The sequence below is a fragment of the Rhamphochromis longiceps genome, linkage group LG20, assembly GCF_057381845.1.
Source record: "Rhamphochromis longiceps isolate RC_006_pf linkage group LG20, R_longiceps_female_GT1.1, whole genome shotgun sequence".
NCBI classification, from domain to species: domain Eukaryota; kingdom Metazoa; phylum Chordata; class Actinopteri; order Cichliformes; family Cichlidae; genus Rhamphochromis; species Rhamphochromis longiceps.
Genome location: NC_140576.1, coordinates 30318499 through 30343481, shown reverse-complemented (window position 1 = coordinate 30343481; position 24983 = coordinate 30318499). Strand labels below are relative to the sequence as shown.

Here is a 24983-nt window from a genome sequence, read left to right as displayed (position 1 = left end):
TAGATAAATGCTTTATATACCAACTGCGCTCTAAACACGAACATCCCTGGGAGGCTGTACTCAGGGGCACAACCTTCAGCCTCTCGGTTAGGGCTAAACAATGACTTTTCATAATATATTATTTTGGTTGGCTAAGTTGCCGTTCACTCATGACTTCAACGTATCCTATTGGCTGAAAGTATGTGGTTTGGCCGGGACAATCCTCGTAGCGCTTTCGGGGGCGGGACTGTTAGTTCTGACAGGAAAACTAAAGAAAGGCGAGTATCTCGCAGGAAAAAGGTAAAACTCTGATTGCTCAGAATCTCCCTTTGCTTTTTAAAATTCTTAGCGTTGAAACTGGTATCAAGTAATATGCTTCCTTCTCTAAAGTGTGTGTGTTTAGGTCGACAAGAGGCCAGCTATCATGAAGAAGTAAGCAAAGTTAGCAAGCTAATGATTAGCTTCCGTAGACGAAAGGGAAACTGCAGCTAGGTAGAAGTTAGCCGACACTCTGGTGACCTAAAGAGGTCAACGGGCTACTTCAGAACTGAGGAAACATTAGCGTGCCAAGTTTTATGTAACTTCATTTCACCAGCGTTGAGCTGAGTTACAAGTGCCCCTCCATCGGAGGCACGTATCATTAAGGAAGTGAAGTTCTAAATCAGCATAATATTACAAAATCCCCAGATAACCGAGGCTTAAACTCTCAGCAGTGTATAACGGTAAACTATCTTGTTGTGAAGTAGTTAATGGTTCTTATAGGTATTTACAGAAAAGACTAGTCGTTTATAGTATAACTGTAAAGTTAGTTAGGAGATCGATGTACTCAAAATATGTCTGCCTTTACTGAACTGCGTTTGAGCGGACGTCTGAACCTTCAGGAAATAGTGATGTCACAGAAATACATCCTGAAATTACTGCTTTGGATAAAGAAGAGTCACAGCGCTTGAATGGGTTTATCAAGACAATTTAAAAGCCAAATTGTGGCATTTGTGAGCCAACATATTTATATTGGGTGCCATATTTAGTCAAAAGGACAGAAATTTGGTCTTAACTATCATAACTGTACTTTATTGTGTAGTGATGTGTTCAGTGTTATTGCCACACACACACACACACACACACACACACACACACACACACACACACACACACACCAAAAATACTATAAGAAGTTTCATTTTTGACATGGTTGTCATATGTAATAAAAAGATGTCCACTAATGCTTTTAGCAAAACTCATAATTATTTATGTAAGAGATTAGTTCAGTAGATTCATTTTTCTAAAAAGGCAGCTTGGTCCAAAATAACTTGGAAAGTTGAAAAATAAAATTTAGTTTTTAATAATTTCAATTATCAAGGAAAAAAAAAAAACCCAAACTCCCTGGCCCTGTGGGGGGAAAGTTATTGGCCCCCTTGAGTTGAATTCAGTTTCACTCACCACAGGGCCTGATTACTGTCAGGCCAGTTTAATCAAGAAATTGCTTAAATACAACCTGTGTCACAACGTGAAGTAGGCTAAAAGATCTCAAAAAGTAACAAACCATGCCAAAGTCTAAAGAAACTCAAAAAGAGTTGAGAAACAAAGTAACTGACATCTGTCTGGAAATGTTTACAAAGCCATTTTTAAGGTTTTGGGACTCCAGGGCACCACAGTGAGAGCCATTATCCACAAATAAAGAACACTTGGAACAGTGGTGAACTTCCCAAAATTGACAATGGGCGATATATTTGCACATGCACAGACTTTTTGATGGGCAGAGCAATGTAATCATGGACTGATTTGCATGTTTTAAAATACAGAAGAAGGCCAAACATGGACAAACTAATTTCCCCCCAAAATTAGGGCTGTCAGCCCTAATGCGGTCATCACGATTAATGCGATTAAAATTTTGAATGCGCTCAACCCATCTGGAGCGCAGAATGAACAAACTTTGGACTAACTGCTGAAATGCGTTGATAGAGACATTTCAGGGATTTTAATTCAGTCTGCGCTCCAGATGAGTTAATTGTTCATCGCGTTGGTCGTGATGATGCCACGTTAACGCTGACAGCACTAAAAAAAAAATATAAAGTCGCCAATTTGGGATTTCTTTGGCTTTAAACCAGATGACAGAGGTAAACCTAAGGATGTAACCAAAGCGGTGTGCCGCTTGTGCAGACGTATAGTGCTCAAACACGGCTAACTTACATGAGCATGTACGTGTCCACCATCCGGCTGAGTATGCTAGGCTATCACCAGCTTCTGCAGCTCCATCAACAAGCATCTGGGCGCACTCTGAGGAAGGGGCATTTGCTCACAGATGAATGAGGGTGCTGTTAAAGCAGCGCTATTATTTTTCTTTCTGTTGACTGCTTCTATTAGCTCCATCATTATTAGCAAACTTACTCATAGGCAAATGAATCAATCAGTCAATAAATAAATACTTTTTTTCTTTTTTTACGGATCTTGGAAGCTAGCTGACCAAAATGAGTAACATCCAAGCCATCAATACATATCGCCAACTATTCATCTAATGCCCATCTCCACTAGTAAGGTAGCCGCAGTAGAAGATATGTCACTGATAACAAGAACTCCTCACAGTACTTGCAGGTCTTCACCTGAAGTCAAGCTCTTCGAGCCTCTGTAAGCAATGGAAACAGGCAAGGTGAGGATTAGTAAGTGTCAGAACTGCAATCCTTGATGAAACAACGCATTCGAAATACATCAGGAAGATGACCTCCTGAGTTTAGCTGCTCCAAGAATGCCTAAGACAGCTGAAGATGGAGAGTGATGAGGAAGAGGAAGTATGGATGACTGAGCCCCTGCGGATGAAGGAAGGATGAAGGAAGTGGATGACATCAAGAAATCCTACCAGTTCCTAGAAGAGGCCGGCCTACAGGACAGCACAGAGGCTGTGATCATGGCACATGCCTCTATGGATCTAAGCACCAGATCCATAAAGGCGGCTGTCACAGCTGACAGGACCCAAGTTACAGACTGTGCAAAGGGACCCTGGAAACTGTGAAACACATAGTACCAGGATAAAACCTGGTGAGTGTTGTTCCTGGAATCCAGCACATTCCAGGAACAACATCTGAGACCTCTTTCCAGGAGAAGAGCGCAGTCCTAGGAACAGCTAAGATACAGAACGCATAATAGCAGGATGTCAAGTTGGGACTCAATATGCCTCCTGTCTGGAAAAACTAGTCACATGCATTGTTCAGGTGTGAGTTGGGCCCATTCTTCAACACAAACATTCTTCAAATTCTGTGGTGGTCCTTGGCTCTTGGACGACACTTCTGATAAGTCTTTTCCTGCAGGGAACCATCCGATCCACAAAGGATTGGATGTTTCCCAACATCTGGGAAGAATTTTATGTCAGTAGCGCCTTTACAAATATATTCCCTTTGAAAACTGGTGACATGTTCAATACTTATTTTACCTGCTGTATTTAAAAACTAGTCCACCTACCTAGATACAGCAAGCTTCTTTATTTTATTTTTTTAACAAACCTGTGTTGTGCCTAATTTAGGGAAAATATGATTCAGCACCACTTTCCTCCTTGGGACCCTTAAAGGATGTTTTGGAATATAATTCTCAAACTTGGATAAACTTTTCTTCCATGTTTTCATTCATTGTGTGGTTGAACTTCATGCAGCTGTACACTTTTTTTTCTTTTTTTTTGGTGTTACAAACATACATCACAACGCACGGTTTTCAAAGCTCAACTGTTGAGGATTGACCATGACATGTGTGAGTGCTCACACTCTGCAGGAAACCGTTATTTTGCGGCACAAGCAATAGAAAAGAATGTGTTTCAGATCCCTGCATTCCATTTTCAGGCAAAGCAGTGGCTCTCTGATACAGTTGTGTCTGGTTTAGTTACAGAGGGATATTAATAATGTCCTCATCAGGCACTCTACCTGCAAAGACAGGAAATAACCACAACTGACAAAAGCTAGAACTGTTTTGCCTAACGTTCAAAATAAGCTGTGATGAAACATTACAGTTGAAGTTATTTTGTGATTGTTGAGAAATGTGCAAACATTTTAGGGACCTTGCTTCAGCTCTGTCCAAGCACACATTATTTTCTTCTTAGTTTTACGTAGTATTTTCTCACCTTTTCAGATTTCTTATTTCCCTGATTTTGTGTTTTCACAAGAGCTCAAACCACTCTCCCTAACAAGTTTGTCTTTGGCAATAAACCTTTGTGTTAATTTAAATCTCTAGCTTGGCTGATGGATTCTGTACTTTGACTTTTTTCAGATGGCGGCAATCAGAAAGAAACTGGTGATAGTCGGTGATGGAGCCTGTGGCAAGACTTGCCTCCTCATAGTGTTCAGCAAGGATCAGTTCCCTGAGGTCTATGTGCCTACAGTGTTTGAAAACTACGTGGCAGATATTGAGGTGGATGGTAAACAGGTAAGCTGTTCATTCTAACAATAAATGTCAGATTGTTTTATATTTATTGTAGCACAGTAGCATAGCAGTGTGTGTGCTATGTGTGAGGCTAAGAGTTTTAAGACGGGACATATCTAAAGTACTTTAACACTAGCCAATTTCATAAATAGCACATTATATTGTAACTATTGATTGATGTATGTATGTTAATATTGAAGCTGAAACTAGCTTTAATTATTTTCTCTATCTTGGATAGCTTTATGAATGTTAATATAGATATAGCTGATAGAGTTGTGATATTCATTACTGCAAAATTTGCTTTTAACTTTTTGGTCAGCCACCTGCACAAAATGCAGCCACACGGATGATTTCTGTGGTTAATAAGTTCAGAGTTGACTTTAAGTACACCTTGAGTTAGAGCTGGGCGATATGAGATTTTTTCATATCACGATATGTTTTTTTCATTTCAGGCGATAACGATATCTATCACGATATAAGCCAAATAACTATATTTGTAAGATTTAAATGTGCCGTTGCTCACAAGTAAAATGTGAAATAATCAGCAGCTTGTTTTTATTTAAATATTTATTTCCCATAATAAGTTCAACAGGGTAGATGTACTTAAGGAACATGAGACTTTTTCAGATAAATAAAGGCAAATATTGCAAACTACACAAAAGGCAGCCGCTAAAGCGTTTAAGTTTCAAAATAGAACAAACGAAACAGACTAAATTGTCAATTCCACTTAGAAACAAAATATTAATTCTAAAAATAAATCTTAGTTTGTTTTACAGAAGAACAGACAAAACTGACTAACTTTTGTCAATATCAAATAAACTGAGAACTAAAAGGAAATTCTCAATCTCTCCTTGTTGTATAGCTTAGCTTTTCAAACAGTTTTAACAGTTACTTTAGTCTGACAAAAGCCGAATGACGAATTAGCGCTTCCAGTCAGAGACTGAGGCTACGTCCACACGTACACGGGTATTTTTGAAAACGGAGATTTTCCGTTTGCGTTTTAAAAAATAATCCCGTCCACACATAAAGGCAGAAATGAAGGAAAACGCTGCTATGAACATGCCAAAGCAGCAGGTGGCGCTAGATTCCTAACCGTGCCGAAATGTTGAGTCTAGAAGCCTCGGTGGGAAAAAGTAAACAAAGCTGGGGCATAGAAGCAGAACCGAGTCGTATGTGTGGAGGGACAGTAACTGTGTGTATATGTAAGCATTTAAACACTGCAGAGAGTAGAATTAACAGTAACAGTATTGTAGAAATTCATTTCACCGAAACAATAACGTGGCGCACAGTGTGACGCATGCACCAGTTTATTGTATTTCCAGACTTGCTTTCGGCACAATTTACAGTGCACGCTACTCTGTTTTTTGTCAGACTTGAAATAGCCGAAATACCTTCACACTACGGAACTTCTATGGCTCTTCCGTTTGACAATCTCTCCGGCATTGGAACCATCATCTGTTTTCTCTTCGGTCACGCTCGGTTGATTTTTCTAGTCGGCACACTCATTTCCTCCATTACCCGCTGGCTGCTTCCCAAACAAACACACGTGCGGCTTGGCACTTGTGCTGTACGTAACAAGCCACGCGACGTGACGCTGCGGCTGTGATTGGTTCGGCTCTGCGCTACTTAATTTGGATTGGCTGACCTTTTTTTTTTTTTTCTTTGAGGACAAGAGCGGCGAGGTCTATCGCGATAGCTTAATTTCTCTATCGAGTAAAAGTTATATCGCGATACATATCGTTATCGTTCTATCGCCCAGCTCTACCTTGAGTAAAGCTTAACAATAAATAATTTTAACATGGCAGTCTACCACTAATAGATAGTATTAGTCACATGCATTGCTCAGGTGTGATTTTGGTCCATTCTTCCACACAAACAGTCTTCAAGTCCTGAACGTTACATAGGCCCCTTCTATGAACTCTGACCTTTAGTTCTTTCCAAAGATTTTCAGTTGGGTTCAGGTCAGGTGACTGGCTGGACCATTTCAACAGCTTTATTTTCTTTCTTTGAAACCAGTTGACAGGTTCGTTGACAGTGTTGTCTTGCTGAAATATCCACCTTCATCCTGGTAGAAGGCAGCAGATTTAATCAAGAACGTCTCGCTTCATTTTTCTATTCATCTTTCCTTCAATGACATGAAGCGTGTCAGTGCCGTATGCTGAAAAACATCCCCACACCATGATGTTCCAACCTCCAATTTTCAGTGTTGGTATGGTGTTTGTGAGGCGATATGTTGTGGCCTCCCAGCATGGTGTGTAGACCAAGTTTGGTATCATCTGACCAGACTAACTTTCCCAGTATTTCACAGGCTTGTTTAAATGTTGTTCAGCAAACTTTCTGTAGCTCCATAAGTGCTCCTTGGCTCTTTGACAACTCTTCTGATAATTCTTTTCACTCTTCTGTCTGAAGTCTTGTGGGGAGCATCTGGTCGTGGCTCGTTGATGGTAAAATGATGTTCTTTTCACCTCCAGATCATGGCCCCAACAGTACTTACTGGATCCTTCAGTAGTTTAGAAATTCTCCTGTAACCCATTCCATCAGTATGGTTGCAAAGGTCTAAAAGAGCTTATTTTACATTATATACATTATTTATGGACATCAGTGGTTTGACTTGTTTGTATGTGTGGATTGGATGGTTACCAACATCTGGTAGGAATTTCTGTCAATAACAACTTTAGAAATATATTTACTTAGAAAATTGGTGACATGTTCAATACTTATTTTACCTGCTGTATGCAAAGTGTTAAGGCCAGTCAAACTTTGATACAAGAGCAATGAATTTAGTTCAGCATAGAGCTGGGCGATATGAGATTTTTTCATATCACGATATGTTTTTTTCATTTCAGGCGATAACGATATCTATCACGATATAAGCCAAATAACTATATTTGTAAGATTTAAATGTGCCATTGCTCACAAGTAAAATGTGAAATAATCAGCAGCTTGTTTTTAAATATTTATTTCCCATAATAAGTTCAACAGGGTAGATGTACTTAAGGAACATGAGACTTTTTCAGATAAATAAAGGCAAATATTGCAAACTACACAAAAGGCAGCCGCTAAAGCGTTTAAGTTTCAAAATAGAACAAACGAAACAGACTAAATTGTCAATTCCACTTAGAAACAAAATATTAATTCTAAAAATAAATCTTAGTTTGTTTTACAGAAGAACAGACAAAACTGACTAACTTTTGTCAATATCAAATAAACTGAGAACTAAAAGGAAATTCTCAATCTCTCCTTGTTGTATAGCTGAGCTTTTCAAACAGTTTTAACAGTTACTTTAGTCTGACAAAAGCCGAATGACGAATTAGCGCTTCCAGTCAGAGACTGAGGCTACGTCCACACGTACACGGGTATTTTTGAAAACTGAGATTTTCCGTTTTCGTTTTAAAAAATAATCCCGTCCACACATAAAGGCAGAAATGAAGGAAAACGCTGCTATGAACATGCCAAAGCAGCAGGTGGCGCTAGATTCCTAACCGTGCAGAAATGTTGGCCAATCAGAAGTCTAGAAGCCTCGGTGGGAAAAAGTAAACAAAGCTGGGGCATAGAAGCAGAACAGAGTCGTATGTGTGGAGGGACAGTAACTGTGTGTATATGTAAGCATTTAAACACTGCAGAGAGTAGAATTAACAGTATTGTAGAAATTCATTTCACCGAAACAATAACGTGGCGCACAGTGTGACGCATGCACCAGTTTATTGTATTTCCAGACTTGCTTTCGGCACAATTTACAGTGCACGCTGCTGTTTTTTGTCAGACTTGAAATAGCCGAAATACCTTCAAACTACGGAACTTCTATGGCTCTTCCGTTCGACAATCTCTCCGGCATTGGAACCATCATCTGTTTTCTCTTCGGTCACGCTCGGTTGATTTTTCTAGTCGGCACACTCATTTCCTCCATTATGCGCTGGCTCCATTACCCGCTGGCTGCTTCCCAAACAAACACACGTGCGGCTTGGCACTTGTGCTGTACGTAACAAGTCACGCGACGTGACGCTGCGGCTGTGATTGGTTCGGCTCTGCGCTACCTAATTTGGATTGGCTGACCTTTTTTTTTTTTTTTTTTTAAGAGGACAAGAGCGGCGAAGTCTATCGCGATAGCTTAATTTCTCTATCGAGTAAAAGTTATATCGCGATACATATCGTTATCGTTCTATCGCCTAGCTCTAGTTCAGCATAATGAGGCACATCACAAACTAACCACCTCCTATTACCAGTTTTAAATCTCTGTTTATATCTAACTGTACATACTCGTGTACATACCCTTTCAAACTGAATTTCTGTAATACTGCATCTCACCTGCAGTATCTGTGCAGCTCACGCTTTGGATTGACTGATCAAGCAAAACATGATCTGGAGCCGGGTCATAATTTTACAGCTTAGCAAGAAAACAAACAAAAATGAATCCATTTCCCTCCCAGTTGTAAAACTGGAGCGAGGTCTGTCCATCCAAACTATCTATGAATGCAAAATCAAAACAATTATCAATGCATTACTCGGTATAGAAATTACTTGTAGATCACATTAATCTTGAGAGAATGTCTCAAACAAGGATCTTGGGGGCAGATGTCACCAAGAGGTTGGTGGGTTGTGCTGCTCTTTTCTTCTCTACTGTCGCCCCCTTAAGTTTGTCTGCACCTTCATCAGTCAAGTGCTCATGCCCTCGATTTTAGGACTCTGTGTAAGCTAGAACACTAATCAATGATTTACACCTCATGCACTTACATACATGCCTGAATGGCTTCCATCCACCTGTCTTCATAGCATGCTGTTACATGATAAAAATGGGCCTGTGTTTGAGGACCCTAAGCAGGATTGGTGTGTGTAGTAGGAATTAACTATAGTCCCTCCCCTGCAGGTGGAGCTGGCCTTGTGGGACACAGCAGGTCAGGAGGACTATGACCGACTGCGGCCTCTGTCATATCCAGACACAGATGTCATCCTCATGTGCTTTTCCATTGACAGCCCTGACAGTTTAGGTGAGTCTGTTTCTGTTGGTTTCATTAAAAAAAATGAAAAAACTCTTTTATATCTGCTGCATGTTTACCTTGTCCACATTGTACCTGATGCAGAGAATATTCCGGAGAAGTGGACTCCAGAAGTGAAGCACTTCTGTCCCAATGTGCCCATTATTCTTGTGGGAAACAAGAAAGACCTGCGAAATGATGAGCACACACGCCGAGAGTTGGCTAAAATGAAACAGGTCAGTGACGGCATGCACTCATACAGTTTCATATTAATCCCACCACACAAACACTACACTAACATAACTAATGACAAAAATGTCCATAACTTTTGTGTGTCAGCCTTTAGTCTACTACAGTTTCCACTAACATTCATTAGGTTTTTTTATAGGGCTGCAGCCACTGATAATGAAGACAAATATATTTACTAACTTTTGTTTTGATATAAAGTGTGATATAAGTGAAAAGTTTGGACACAGTTTCTCATTCAATGGTTTTTCTTTATTTTCATGACTGTTTACATTGTAGATTCTCACTGAAGGCATCAAAACTATGAATGAACACATAAGTGTGAAATAACTGAAAACATATTTGATATTTTAGATTCTTCCTAACAGCCCCTTTGCTTTGATTCCTGCTTTGCACACTCTTGGCGTTCTCTCCATGAGCTTCATGAGGTCGTCTCCTGAAATGGTTTCCAACAGTCTTGAAGGAGTTCCCAGAGATGATGAGCACTTGTTGGTCCTTTTGCCTTCACTCTGCGCTCCATCTCATCCCAAACCATCTCCACTGGGTTTAGGTCAGGTGACTGTGGAGGCCAGGCCTCCATCACTCTCTTGGTCAAACAGCCGTGACACAGCCTGGAGGTGTGTTTGGGGTCACTGTGCTGTTGAAAAATCAATGATGGGATGGCATGTTGCTGCAGGATGCTGTGGTAGCCTTGCTGGTTCAGTGTGTCGTTAGTTTTGAATAAATCTCCAATAGTGTCACCAGCAAAGCCCCCTGACACAATCACGTCTCCTCCTCCATGCTTCACAGTGCATGCATGTAGAGACCATTGTTCACCATTTCTGCGTCACGGGTGGAACCAAACATCTCAAATTCTGACTCATCAGACCAAAGCACAGATGTCCACTGGTCTAATGTCCATTCCTTGTGTTTCTTGGCCCAAACAAATCTCTTCTGCTTGTTGCTTTTCCTTAGTCGTGGTTTCTTAGCAGCTGTTTGACCATAAAGGCCTGATTCACACAGTCTCCTCTGAACATGTAGAGAGATGTCTGTTACTGGAGCTCTGTGTGGCATGTATCTGGGCTCTAATCTGAGCTGCTGTTAACTTGTGATTTCTGAGGCTGGTGACTCGGATGAATGTGTCCTCAGCAGCAGAGGACTGGGGCGTCCTCATGTGAGACAGTTTCATCATAGCATTTGGTTCTTGCGACTGCACTCGGGGACACAATCAAAGTTTTCCAGACTGACTGACCTTCAGTTCTTAAAGTAACGATGGGCTGTTGTTTCTCTTTACTTAGCTGATTGGTTCTTGCCATAATATGAATTCTAACAGTTGTCAAATAGGGCTGTCAGCTGTGTACCAACCTGACTGCTGCACAACACAACTGATGGTCCCAACCTCATTAAGAAGGCAACAAATGAACCCTGACAGACACACCTGTGAAGTGAAACCATGTCAGGTGACAACATCATGAAGCTCACTGAGAGAAGGCCAAGGGTTTGCAGCGCTGTCAACAAAGCAAAAAAATCATATTTTGCATGGTTGGATCTTAACAAGGTTCCAAGTAGAGCTTCAATATGCAACATGAAGAAATGGGAGTGAGACAAAACAATTATTTTTGAAAACAACATTTAAACTGAAACAGGCTGTTTTACAGCTGAACAAAAGTTTAGGTCCACACCTCAAAAAAAAACCTGTAAACCCCCCAAAACAGAAATCAAAGGTCCAAACATGAACTCGGTCATGAGCAGCTCCACCGTGTTGATCACATCAGAAATTACTTCCGGCATGCTTGATGATTTGCTGGTAAAGTTAAGACAGGCTTCTGCATATACCATACTGTGGACAGGTGTGCTTTATACATTTACAGTAAAGAGTTCAGATGGGGAGTGTCTGGAATTGATTGATTGTAATCTGTGGGCTAAATGTGCTCACAGCCAATCTGTGGGAGGGATCAAAGACTTATTTCACTCAATGACAAACAAATCAAGATTACTTTTATGTTTTTGTTTCTGGACCTTCGGTTACTCTTACTGATCTCCATTAAAATTAATCTACCATGAACATTAGAGTGTGTTCATTTCTTCTAAGTGAGCAAACGTATAAATCCCACAGAGGGTCGAATAATGATTTCACTTCTTCTTTTTCATTGGATTGAGCTGGTTTTCCTTCATGGTTTTGTTCTTCCCAAACAGGAACCTGTGAAGTCAGAGGAGGCGAGAGAAATGGCCAACCGGATCAATGCCTTTGGTTACTTGGAGTGCTCAGCCAAGACGAAGGATGGTGTGAGGGAGGTGTTTGAGATGGCCACCAGGGCGGCGCTACAGGCCAAGAAACGAGGCAGAAAGAGTGGCTGCCTTCTGCTATAGAGTGTCAAGTTACACAGGTTAGGGAGGACAGGAGGAAAGGATCCTTGCCAACAAAATCATTCCTCCTGTTTCTACGTTGTCACCATGCTGTGCAGAATTGAATGGGTCCTTTTCAGGAATAAGGGAGAAAATCAAACTAGGTCAAAAGGGGAGTGTAAGCATTCATGTCCAAGGTTTAATCTGCCTTTAATCTGTAATCATATCTTTGGATTCATCAAACCTAAAATCAAGAGAACATGGAAAGAAGGAACCATCTCTCTTAAAGAGGTGCGTTGGGATTTCCAGACCTATGAAGTGGTCTCCGTTATTCTAAATTGCAGCCTGATGGTCTGTACACGAGCCCATCTTTAGAACTGATCCATCCCAGGTGTTCAGTACATTCACAGCTGTGTACCATATGAACAAGTTTCTGGAGGACTTGGCTTGTGGCGTTTCTTTCAGTTAACATCCTATTAGTCTGTACTTTTGTCATTTCCTTTATTTCTCTCCAATGACCATCCAACTCTATACAGACCTGATTTCCTCCTTTATGATGATGAAGTAACCTGTCGCTGCAGGTTCACATTCAAAATCCACACTACCGCTCAAAAGTACAAGTTGCCAAATGTCAAATTAAATAATTCAATAAAAATCACACTTTTATTCTTTATTATTGATATTAAAAAGTTAGAAATAATGATTTTTGCAAAAATAATTGAGTCTTTCCAGCATTCTACCATCAGTTTGCTGACATTTTAGTTCATTCTTCCAGAAGCTCCCAGTTTAATGTGGGTGAGAGTGGACTGAGATCCAATGACTGTGCTGGGTTCTCAGCTGCTTCTGTATAGTTTAGTCATTCTATGGCTCACTGTGCTGTTGCAGTCAGTCAGCATCCACAGGATCCGATGTTGTCCTGAATTTCCCAGAATTTCCCACTTCACCCCAAAGACCTCCAAAACTTTTACAAAGTGCCACTTGACAGGTGGCAGGCACACCTCCACGATCCTTCAGTCTTTGTCTCAGAAATATTCTTTTTGACCCAAATACCTCTGTTAGGTTTATCTGTTCATAAAACTTTCTCCCTGACTTCCTCTGTCCAACATCTGTTCTTTTTTCCCCACGTTATTTCTAAAGCACTTTAAAAACAACATAACAGCTGACCAAAGTGCTGTACAGAAAATAAGAGAACAAAAGAATAAATCAGTAAAAGTACATACAAAGGGTAAGAAGATGACAACTCTCACTGGGTTAAAAGCCAGGTGTGTGAGTTAAAAGTTGTGTTTTTAAACGGGTTTTAAAAACAGTGAGGGATGGAGCCTGCCTGACCTCCAGAGGCAGCTCATCCCACATTTTGGGAGCCAAAGCTGCAGAAGCTGGGTCTCCTTTGGATTTATAAAAGCACCTGGTTAGCTGATGTAAGAGCATGTGACGGCATGTAAGGGTGAAGCAGCTCAGGGGCAAAACCATTAAGAGAATTAAAAACAAAATAATTTTAAAATGGATTCAAAACCTTTACCCATCTATTCATTTTATAAGGTGGTCTCTTTTTTCCCCACTGTTTTTAAGCAGGCATTCCTGATCTGCTTCTCAGCTCTTGTTGTTTAGTGTTTAACAGGTGTTGTTCTCAGACAGCAGACTCATGTATTTGGCCTGCTGCTCAGTTGGGCTGTTCTATAAAGGGAATAATATTGTGTACAATGTTCTGGGCAGTTTCCTGCATGCAATAGCGTTCACTTTCATAGCACATTATGGTTGAACACACAAAGGATGATGTTTCAGTTACTCAGCTAGCTAAAAGTTTAAAAATGTAATGAATTAACATTCTAACATGATAAACTTGAATTAGTAACAACATGCCATTGGAACACTGTGTGCTAAAAATCGGCCTTTCTACTCCAATACAGGTATTCCAATAAAATTACAGTAATGCATGATTACATTAGTTGTGTATGATGTAGTCATAGACTGTGGTTCATTTCTGACTTTTTGTTTTTCAAAATAAAAGTCTGCGCTTCTCTTTCAAAACAAGGACTTTGTGTGATGCCAAACCTTGTGTGTAAGATTAAATTACCAGTGTTTTGTACAACTTTTCAAAATTTGATTGCTCGATTTTGTTTTTCAAGTCATTAAACTGATGTGGACTGTCTAACACTGTATGTAGTTGGCTATAGAAGCGCTAACAAAGGCAAATGATCCTGAACAGAGTTTTTGTTAACTGTCAGATATTAAAGAGGCCTCGGTGTACCTCTGACACAGAGGAGTGGATGTTTATAGAAGAAAGGATTGTGTTCGAGTCGAGCAGTTCCAGTTTTAATGCCACACCTCCATGTTTCTGATCCGGTCTTGTTCACCTGCTGTCTTGAAGAGTTAATATAATGTACAATTTCTACAACACTAATTCCATCAGTGCTACAGTTAGACTGTAACTAGAAGGCTTTTAAGACTGGACACACTTGGTAAAGAACAGTGTTTCTCTTCTAATATCTTTGTGTTGTACTGATGGAATTAGGGCTCTGGAAATTTACATTATGCTACTTTAAAGCATGTTGTGAGGCTAATATGTAACTCATTATTTAAGTACAAGTTTGAACATTTATAGTGTACCTATATGTTTTGTTTTTCTTTCCTGCTCTGCATTCCATTGTATGCTATTTTAACTATGGGATATTCCATCAGCTTACTTTTGTATTATTTGCACATAGCTTCAAATGTCTGTGTCATATAAAAACACACAATGTCCAAATTCTGAAATGCAAAATGCAAGGATCTTCTATAGGATTGGTTATTTGTAAGCAAAATATTCTTTTATATCCAGTAGTCTTTTGTAAAGTTTTCTAAAGGAAATACATTTGAGAATGACCAAATCTGCTGTGTGTGTCACTTCTCATTTGTTTTGTCCTCTTACCCACTTAAGAGTGTCCAAGTCTTGGCTCAAGATGGTGAGCATGATGGTCTGTGTAGATGTCCATGTGTCTGCAAACGTATAACAGGAACATATTCCCCATCGATGCTATAACCTCATCAATAGCCAAGTTTAATCCCAACTCCATACTGCAAACATTCAACTGTTATAATATTCAAGTATTCCAGATAAGCAATGAGTCTAGTTTTGCCTCACAAAGGAAAAATAACATAAAAACCACAGTGTAATTACTGGCCAACACTTGGCAGACTTATGATGTAAGTGTGTGTGAGCCCCACATTTAAGGGCTTTAGATGCAGAGAGATGCAGAGAGGCTGGAGAAGGTTATGAAAGCCATTCTAAAAACCTGACAGTTTAGCAGTTCAGCGGATAAAATGACTGTTGCTGTTTTTTCAAAAACAATGCACTGCACATCAAACCTCATCCCAACAATGACATATGGTGGAGGAAGCATGTTTTGGGATCGACGCCTGATCTCTTCATCCTCAAATATATTCCATTGTGGACACAGACAACTGGAGACCCCGAGGAGTCATTACTTTAAAGTCTGACACTAGTGGGCATGCAAGTGGAAGTACATCTGAGGCTTTACAGTCATTAAAGGAACAATAAATTGAATCAATGAGTCTGATTATTTGCACTGGATCTAGCGAGCGATTCACAAGTTGAATCTTAGGACAGTTTGATGAAATAAGATAAATTACCCAAAGCATGGATGTAAATTAATATCAGAATTATTCAAAAAAAAATCAGGGAGGCCTGTGCTTAACCCACATGAGGTGGTGTAGCATGATGCGATGATATTTTATAATCAAGATATTCCATAACTGTTGATGAACTGAAACACCTCGCAGAAGGACTGGTCCAAAGTTGTTCTTCGTTACTGTGCAAGTGTCACGAGCAACTGTAGAAAAACCTGTGATGAAGACTGGTCCAGTGAACACTCGTTAAGATTTTACAACAGAAAGCACCAATAAATAAAGATGAACTCGCAAGTTCCACTTTATTGCTGTGAGGAATCTCAAAACATTCTTCTTTTGGAGTGTTATATGTGTATATTGTCGTATATATCACTGTGTAAACAGTTTTTCAGCTGTACCAAACACAGCTCCACGCTCTGTCAGGTTTATGTGACCAGTGCTGGATCCCACAAACCACCCGCCTACACAGCAAATATCCATGTGTGCTTTACTCTAATGAGGTTGCTTATCTTCTCTTTGAGCTCTACATACTCAAAAGAATAACATAACATATTTTTCTTCTCTACATTTTTATCCTATAGACTTGCAGTATATAAGGAGATGACTAGATTTGAATCAAGTATGATTACTGCATTTAATGGGTGGAAGTGCAGAAACTGAAATTGCACTTTGAACTTAAAAGGTCGTACTATGACTATAGATAATATAGAGCATATTTACTCTGAGGTCTGCATGACACCTGCAAAGTGTTGTGCATGATAACTCTTACATGTCATTCTTAGATCCAGCACTCATGTGGTTCAGCCATCCTCTGAACCACTCACCTGCAGTTATCAGGCTGAACCCACTGAACAAAACTGCATGAAAAACACCTGTGAAATATAATAACTCACTATATTTAATATTAACATGTTGTACAATAAAGTGTATGACTTTTCTTTAGTGTTTCTGAAGAAACACTAAAGAAAAGTTCACATTTTTATGATGTTTCTTGCAACTGTAAATGTGAACAACAATGTTGGCACCACATGACATATGGTGCCTCAGGCACAGTGAGTAATCTTCATCTTCGTTCTATAATATCTGGTGGAGTCCTGTCACAAAGTCCTGATAGTACGGCTCTGAAATGATAACAAAAAGAGAACTAAGGCAGTGAGCTGGTTTTTTGACTGGACATTTTGCAAACACCCACAAACCTGTGTCAGGGTCAATGTACGAGTGTCTTATGAGAAAGTCCAAGACTACCATGGCAGAGTTGGGTTTGAAGTCATCAGTGACCAGCAGTTCCTTCACCTGAAACAAGATGCTATATTTTATATCTTTGTGTCATCTATATCTCAACCCATGCAGTACTGGCTCCTAGAAGCTGAATTCCCAAATTATAGTATGAGAAAAACACTAACCTTATCTATGGGGAGGAGGTAAAACTCCTGCACCTCTCCATCCCCTATTATGGGCTTAAACTCCAAAGGAAGTTCCAAATCAAAGACAAACTGGCTTTCTGGAAACACACCCTCTTCATCCTCATATGTGTAGCTTGAAAATAAAATAAAACAAAGGCAGCTAAATTGTCTCTTTGAAAATCCAATTATGTAACTAACTGTTTCATAAAGCAATGATTCTCCAGAACAGGAGGTGTCACTGTGAGGCTGTGATCCAGCCACACCAAAGCTGCAGTATATCAACACCAGTACCGGTGCCCTTCTACCATTCTGACTACTAAAACGCATGTTTTCTTATACCCAGTATTTAATTCATTTTTATCACACTATTCCAATTAATGCAAAAACAGTGTTCACAGACTTGTGTTTGTTCTGCCTGTTATAGCAACACGATCGAGCTGCAGCTGCTGAGAGGTTCTAAGCAGCTGCGCAGGCTTTGAAGTGTCAGATCTGTAGATCACAATCAAACAATCAACAATCAAAAATACAATGTAGAAATGTAAAAAGATATTGCAAATAAAAATAGTTCTGGTTTTATAGACAGAAGCTGTTTGATGGTTTTCTGTGGTACATCACAGCGGAATGAGCCTTTTCCACAGTGACTCCTGTTACTGTCCAGCAACAAATATACTGATAAAAATAACAAATTCAACTTCCACATTTTGTATACATACATATATGTATGTATGTATGTATATATATATATATATATATATATATATATATACATATATATATATTAGGGGTGCAACGATACACAAAATTCACGGTTCGGTTCGGTTCGGTACTTTGGTGTCACGGTTCGATATTTTTTCGATACAAAAAAAATGTTCATGCCTTTTTAATTTGTCATTTATTAAAATTATAAATATATATTTTAACTCAAAAGTACAGTTTTTAAATTTAACCCTAACCCTTGTGCGTGTTTTTTATTTTGACAGCGAATGCGCACCTGCGGGCCACTTATGTGCAGCCCTGGTTATTTAGCTCGTCATATTGCAGCCACAGAAATTCTTTTGTCCATGAAACCATAAAGCTGCACTTTCTTTTTGCCTTATAGTCTGATTTGTCATAACTTCTCCGTTTTGTGGTAAGCTTTTCTTTGGCTGTCACTTCTTCACCCTGACCTGTCTTATTTGGCTCAGCAGAACTAAAATATATATCCTGCTGCTTTTACACACGCACTCACATAAGCTCAGCGATTCTCTGCGCGATCAACCTCTCACATGTTTAAGCTTGCTGCGGGAGATTTCACTTGTCATGTTTGCATAGTAAGCTAACGATTAATAAGACGATGTCAGAGGAATTGGTGCACAAATTATCATCACTCACAGATCAGTGCTGTCGCTCTCTATACACAGTTCGCACGATTGCAAAGTGAAAGCAAAAAAACAAGCGCATATTGAAACGCGATTTCAATATGTCACATATTGACAGTGGCTCACCGATGCCAATGACATAAATACCCAGCTACATTTCTGAAAGAATGCAAAAGCATTGACATATATTTTTCCTTCCTACAATAGCCCGACGGGCAGGGAAGAGATAGATTTTGGTAGCCCGACTGAAAAAATTGCTAGCCCCAGGACGTCGGGCTAGCGATATTGCGAGCCCTGTATCTGATTGAGGAATCACTCATCTTTGGAAAAGAGAGTTTATTACAGAGAAATGGCTCTTTCCAAAATAAAAGCTATACTATCCGCTTCTTCTGGGCTATATTCTCAGCAGCATAAGGAGAATCATGTGCTAACAGCTGTCTAAATGACTCGGCTAAAGTTAGTAGCATGCTTGTTGTTTTTGTCTTTGCACTAGGATGATGTCGGCGTAAATGTGCAGTCATATTCGTTGTGTTCCCACTAGTGCTTTCAGGTTAATCTCGTTGAAATGACCTTAACGCCACAACACGGCAAATCTCCGTTAACGAGCTACCGCCGATCGCCCCGTGCATGGGGCTAGACGGCCAACACGTTAACGAGCTAACTGCGCTAGCACACTAGTTCACACCAATGTAATTGAGCATTGCATGGCACATCCAACATACTGTTTTACTTTAGTCCATGACTCGCTTACCTTCAGGGTCATACGTCACATGAAAACCAAAATAATTCCAAACGCCAGATCTGAATGAGGGTGGGGGAGGTCCATGTTGCAAGGAGAGCTTAACTTCTGTCTTGCTAGCTTGCCCTGCGCTCTTCCTTCTGACTATGCTGTCTGTGTTGAGCGCTCAGTGGATCTGCGCTCGACAGTGCAGCCTAGGCGGAGTAGTCGAACGCAGATTCACTGAGCGCTCAACACAGACAGCATCGTCAGAAGGAAAGTTGATAAAATAAATTACAAATGTTATATTGTTCGATACATATGCGTACCGAACCGAAAGCACTGTATCGAACGGTTCAATATCGATACGAATATCGTTGCACCCCTAATATATATAGGAGCAGAGGATCGCAAGTTCGATCCCCGCCTGGGGCGTCTGTATCCAGTAAGGGTCCTAAGGCTAGACCCCATATGCTAAGTGAGCCTACTGCAGACATGAGCGAGACACATAAATATGAAGGCATGCCGGCTCGGTCGTCGCCCGGATCAACGAGGTCCGCGTCAGGTGTTGAGGAACCAGGGCACCCTGACGAGAAGCGGGCTACTAGAGACGAAAACAGGGCGTTGTTGGAATGCTACTACGCAAGTAACCCTGGCGGAATTGGTTACATGAATAGGATGAGGGACCTATGGATTCTTCGATACCCAACATCCACAATGACGGCGAAACAACTAGTAGCTCAGTGTTCCAACATTCGAAAGAAGGGACTACTCTCACAGCTAGAGATTGACGAGGTTCAACATAAATGCTACGGCAAGGGGGAGCCAGGACGCCAGGTCAGGGGGGAGATTGGGTACAAAGCCCCAAGTGCGATAGGAGAAGGATCGTTGAGTGCGAGAGGAACTGACCTGAAAGATAGGATCATGGCCAAGCTTGAAACCTGGATCCCCCGTAGCCGGTTACCAAGATTACGTGAAGTACCCTCAGAAGGTCTGCTAGATGATGTTAATGCAGCACTACGGATGATACCTACAGCCACGCTTACCGACACTAACAAGCTGATCTACAATACGGCAGCAGTGATCAGTGAGATGCTTGGCTACAAGTTGAACAGCCACAAGGGGCAGTACCCTCCATGGAGAAGGAGGCTAGAGGGCAAGATCAAATTAGCACGGAGGGAGGTTAGCCAACTAACAGAATTGCAGAAAGGTGCGACAAAGAAGGTGCATAAAAAAAGTACAGCAAGCTGTCCATACCTGAGGCCTTGGAAACTGCCAAGCAAAGATTCACAGCCTTGGCCAACTGCTTGAGGAGGTACACAAGAGATAGAAGGCAGGAGAATAAACCAGCTGTTCTCCACAGAACCAGCAAAGGTGTACTCTCAGTGGCAAGGGAACAATAAGAGAACAGCACCACCAAGGCTGGAGACGGAGCAATACTGGAAGAGCATATGGGAGAAGGACACAACCCATAACAGCAATGCTCAGTGGCTAGTGGATCTGAGGGCAGACCATAGCAACCTCCCTGAACAGGGTCCAGTAACCATCACGGTGGCAGACATCCAAGCAAGGGTCTCTAGTATGAAGAGTTGGACAGCACCAGGCCCCGACATGGTTCACGCCTACTGGCTGAAGAAGCTGACTGCCCTCCACGAGCATCTGGCAGCACATATGAACCAGCTGCTAGTTGACGAGAGACACCCGGAATGGCTAACCAAAGGTCGGACGGTCCTGATCCTCAAGGACCCCAAGAAGGGATGGGTCCCATCCAACTACCGACCAATAACCTGCCTCAGTACTACATGGAAGCTCCTGTCAAGCATCATATCGGCTAAGATGAACAGGCACATGGGTCAATACATGAGCGGGGCACAGAAAGGGATTGGCAAGAATACCAGAGGCGCAAAACACCAGCTACTGGTAGACAGAACAGTCAGCCGAGACTGCAAGACCAGGGTCACCAACCTGTGCACTGCCTGGTTGGTTACAAGAAGGCCTATGACTCAATGCCCCACAGCTGGATACTGGAATGCCTAGAATTGTACAAGATCAATGGGACCCTGAGAGCCTTCATCAGGAACTCAATGGGGATGTGGCGTACAACACTAGAGGCCAACTCCAAGCCCATAGCACAAGTCACCATCAAGTGCGGGATCTACCAAGGAGATGCTCTGTCCCCACTGCTGTTCTGCATAGGCCTGAACCCCCCTCAGTGAGATCATTAACAAGACTGGCTACGGATACCGACTATGGAACGGAGCAGTTGTCAGCCACCTCCTGTACATGGATGACATCAAGCTGTACGCCAAGAGTGAACGAGACGTTGATTCACTGATCCACACGACCAGGATATACAGCAATGACATCGGGATGTCATTCGGGCTGGAGAAGTGTAGTCGGATGATAACAAAGAGAGGGAAGGTAGTCAGAACTGAGGGGATCGAACTACTAGAAGGCAACATTGCAGACATAGAGGTAGGGATGGGTATCGTTTAGGTTTTATCCGATACCGGTGCCAAATCGGTACTTTTGAAACGGTGCCGGTGCTTAAACGGTGCTCGAACCGGTGCTTAAAGAATGGAGAACACAAACTTTGTCCAAAAACCTCTCATGTTCAGCTGGGTTTTTTTGTAAAAAGATAACAATGTGTGCCTTTTCTGCAGCTATGTGGCATATATGGCATCACTCTTGGCTGGAAGCAGTGCTTAATCAATGGAAAAAACACAAACTTTGTCCAAAAACCTCTCATGTTTAACTGTTTCCCACTTTTTCTTTGGTCATTTTAGCCTTTTTGGCCAGGGTGAAGGGAGTATCTGCCATCAAACAAGAAGACAGCCGCATGTAGCTATGATGATGTTTGCTAGTTCACCTCACATGCATTAAAGTAATAACGTGGTTAGCCTACTCAACGTAAATTACACACAAACAACATGAAGCTACTCACGCAGAGAAGAACGGCTGCTGCTGCATCATCATCCGTCATCATTTCTGCTACACTGGCAGGGCTAGGGGCCAGGACTCTATTCTTCAGGTTTTTGGGGGATGTTGCTCTGGGTCCGATAACTGGCAACCCACCCGACGTGCACGGTGTGAGGTCTCGCAGCAAGCTATCAAATACGGCGCATTTCTGGGCTTTTTAAAAAAAACGCTATGCGTCGCCAGGTGTTTCATCGGATTTGAGGTGTTACCTCCTTTGCACAGTATCACAGTATCAGCTTAAAGCACTTGTTGCAGGCTGCTGAGTTTGCTTATTTTGCTGTGAAGTACAGCCAGACTTTTGACCGCTTCGCCTTGGACATTTTTAATCTGTAGCTCTGCTCTAACAGAACGTACGTACCCGGCCCCGCCTACTATCCTCGGAAACGTAAAATGATTGGCTAGAAGTGTATCACAGCTCAGGAAAAAAAAGCACCGAAATAAAGCACCGAAATGTGCGCTGCTTTTCGGTCTGGTTACTACCGTTTATGTCAGAACCGGTGCCACCGGTACCCATCCCTGTGTAAAGATGCCCCTGAGATAATCCAGCACATAACAGCAGGGTGCAAGATGCTAGCAGGCAGGGCATACATGGAATGCCATAACCAAGTGGCCAGCATAGTATACAGAAACATCTGTGCCGAGTATGGCCTGGAAGTTCAGAGGTCAAAATGGGAGACGCCCCCAAGGGTGGTGGAGAATGACCGAGCTAAGATCCTGTGGGACTTCCAGATACAGACGGACAAAATGGTGGTGGCTAACCACCACAAAACATAGTGGTGGTAGACAAACAGAAGAAGACGGCCGTAGTGATCGATGTAGCGGTTCTGAATGACAGCAACATCAGAAAGAAGGAACACGAGAAACTTGAGAAATACCAAGGGCTCAGAGAAGAGCTCGAGAGGATGTGGAAGGTGAAGGTAACGGTGGTCCCTGTGGTAATCGGAGCACTAGGTGCGGTGACTCCCAAGCTAGGTGAGTGGCTCCACCAGATCCCGGGAACAACATCGGAGATCTCTGTCCAGAAGAGCGCAGTCCTGGGAACAGCTAAGATACTGTGCAGGACCATCAAGCTCCCAGGCCTCTGGTAGAGGACCCGAGCTTGAAGGATAAACCGCCCGCAGAGGGTGAGCTAGGTGTTTTTATATATATATATATATCTCCACAGCCCCATCCCCCTTATTATGTGGGGATCTGGAGGCTCTGTTTTTGCCTTTTGATCTGTTACTGTGTAATCACTGTTAGTTGGAGTCTTTTCGGGAGATATGTCAGTAAGAAAACAAAGTGTAGACTACCCTTAGCGTTGTTCTTTAACCCCCTTCTTCTTAGCAGTGTATCAAGCTCACCTTACTGTTGCAACTGGACGAGCCTTCTTAGCTATGGCTGCTGGAACACAGGCTTCCTCCTGACACTCTTTGACCAGAGTGTGTTTGATGCCAACACCAGCAGCCAGCCCACCTGCTGCCTTTGAGGATACAAGCAATACGCTGAAGAAACTGAAGTGGAATAGCTTGACATGAGATGCTGCACCAATGCTTTCATCACACTGTCTCGTATGTCAGTGTTTCAGTCTATTCTTACCATGTTATCCAGGAGCCCAGGGTACGTCTGCTTGGTGTGGGAGCGCCGTGCCAACCACATACAAACCTCCTGACTGTCACTGACAGTGTAGCCATTGATATGAACTCCATACCGCTTCACCCCAAAGAGACCTGCAGTGTAGCAGCATGGTCTGCTCATACAGCTCAAACACAGGTATAATATAAAAGCCTGAGACGGTGCTCCAAAACCTACTTGTAGCTGCTCTTTCCATCCACATCAAAGGGCAGTCTGAAAATCTGGGCATTACACTGTATTTCTGAAAGAACAGATGTTTTAGTGTTATAAGTGAGAACATGTAAGTTGATTTAACCTTGAACATTTTTTCACACCTTCCACCTATATTTAAGACAGTGAAACTATCTTGCTTTGCCCTTTTCATTCCACCTGCTTATAACCATTCAGAGAAGTAAACAACTGAACCCAAAGCCAAAATGTAATGCAATGCAATTTGGTTAGCATGGTGGTTAGGACTCTTGCCAGTATCACACTAGAGCCCAACTTCAAGCCAATATCACAAGTTAACATCAAGTGCGGGATCTACTGCTGTTCTGCATAGGCCTGAACCCCCTCAGTGACACCGTTAACAAGACTGGCTACAGATACTGGCTACAGAATGGAGCTGTTGCCACCTCCTCTACATGGATGAAATTAAGCTGTATGCCAAGAGTGAACGTGACATTGATTCATTGATCCACACCACCAGGATCTATCTACAGGAACGACATCGGAATGTTGTTAAGACTGGAGAAATGTAGTCTGATGATAACAATGGAAGGTAGCCAGAACTGACAGGATTGAACTACTAGAAGGCAACATTGCAGACATAGAGGACAGCTACAGGTATCTGGGGATCCCACAGGTAAATGGGAACCATGAAGAGGCCGCTAGGAAAGCTGCAACCACTGAGTACCTGCAGAGGGTCAGGCAAGTCCTGAGGAGTCAACTGAATGGTAAGAAAAAGATCCAGGCTATCAACACCCCGTGATCAGGCACCCTGCTCGGTTAATAAGCTGGCCAAAGGAGCCACTGACATCAAGACCAGGAAACTTCTGACCATGCATGGAGGGTTTCACCCCAAGTCCAGCACCCTGGGGCTGTATGTTAAGCGTAGGGAAGGAGGCCGGGGACTAGTGAGTGTCCACAGTCCAGGATGAGGCAACGAACATCCATGAATACATCAGGAAGAAGGGGGCCATCTTCCTGACTGCGTGCTCAGTGAATACCTCAGGCAGCAGAAACCCAAGAAAGTAAAGGAAGAGGAGAAACCATCATGGAAGGACAGGCCCCTGCACGGTATGTACCACTGGCAGATAGCGGAGGTGGCTGATATCCAGAAATCCTACCAGTGGCTGAAAAAGCTGGACTAGAAGACAGC

At 41.9% G+C, this 24983-nt stretch overlaps 2 protein-coding genes across 3 annotated transcripts; one reads left to right on the top strand and one right to left on the bottom strand.

Annotated features, from left to right (window-relative positions):
* The first annotated feature begins 207 nt into the window (after positions 1-207).
* On the top strand, positions 208-14081 carry LOC146645607 (rho-related GTP-binding protein RhoA-C). Of its 2 annotated transcripts, none has more exons than XM_085392784.1 (5): positions 208-279; positions 4228-4383; positions 9245-9365; positions 9459-9589; positions 11775-14081. In XM_085392784.1, exons 2-5 carry the CDS (start codon positions 4228-4230, stop codon positions 11946-11948), a joined length of 582 nt encoding a protein of 193 aa, XP_085248910.1. In that variant the 5' UTR covers positions 208-279; the 3' UTR covers positions 11949-14081. The 2 variants fall into 2 exon arrangements, with proteins under 2 accessions (XP_085248910.1, XP_085248911.1); XM_085392785.1 differs by having other exon boundaries at positions 233-257.
* Positions 14082-15083: 1002 nt separating this feature from the next.
* tpk2 (thiamin pyrophosphokinase 2) lies at positions 15084-24080 on the bottom strand. Its single transcript, XM_085392783.1, has 6 exons — positions 23801-24080; positions 23588-23718; positions 23353-23471; positions 16955-17087; positions 16748-16844; positions 15084-16672 (listed from the first exon to the last, which is right to left on the bottom strand). Exons 1-6 carry the CDS (start codon positions 23985-23987, stop codon positions 16626-16628), a joined length of 714 nt encoding a protein of 237 aa, XP_085248909.1. The 5' UTR covers positions 23988-24080; the 3' UTR covers positions 15084-16625.
* Between the last annotated feature and the right edge of the window lie 903 nt (positions 24081-24983).

Coding starts and splice junctions, on each gene's coding strand:
- LOC146645607 (XM_085392784.1), top strand. CDS start 4,228: ATGGCGGCAATCAGAAAGAAACTGGTGATAGTCGGTGATGGAGCCTGT. Junction 4,384..9,244: donor TTGAGGTGGATGGTAAACAG/GTAAGCTGTTCA, acceptor CCTCCCCTGCAG/GTGGAGCTGGCCTTGTGGGA. Junction 9,590..11,774: donor AGTTGGCTAAAATGAAACAG/GTCAGTGACGGC, acceptor CTTCCCAAACAG/GAACCTGTGAAGTCAGAGGA.
- tpk2 (XM_085392783.1), bottom strand. CDS start 23,987: ATGAAAAGGGCAAAGCAAGATAGTTTCACTGTCTTAAATATAGGTGGA. Junction 23,719..23,800: donor GATGGAAAGAGCAGCTACAA/GTAGGTTTTGGA, acceptor GCTACACTGCAG/GTCTCTTTGGGGTGAAGCGG. Junction 16,673..16,747: donor GTACATTGACCCTGACACAG/GTTTGTGGGTGT, acceptor TTATCATTTCAG/AGCCGTACTATCAGGACTTT.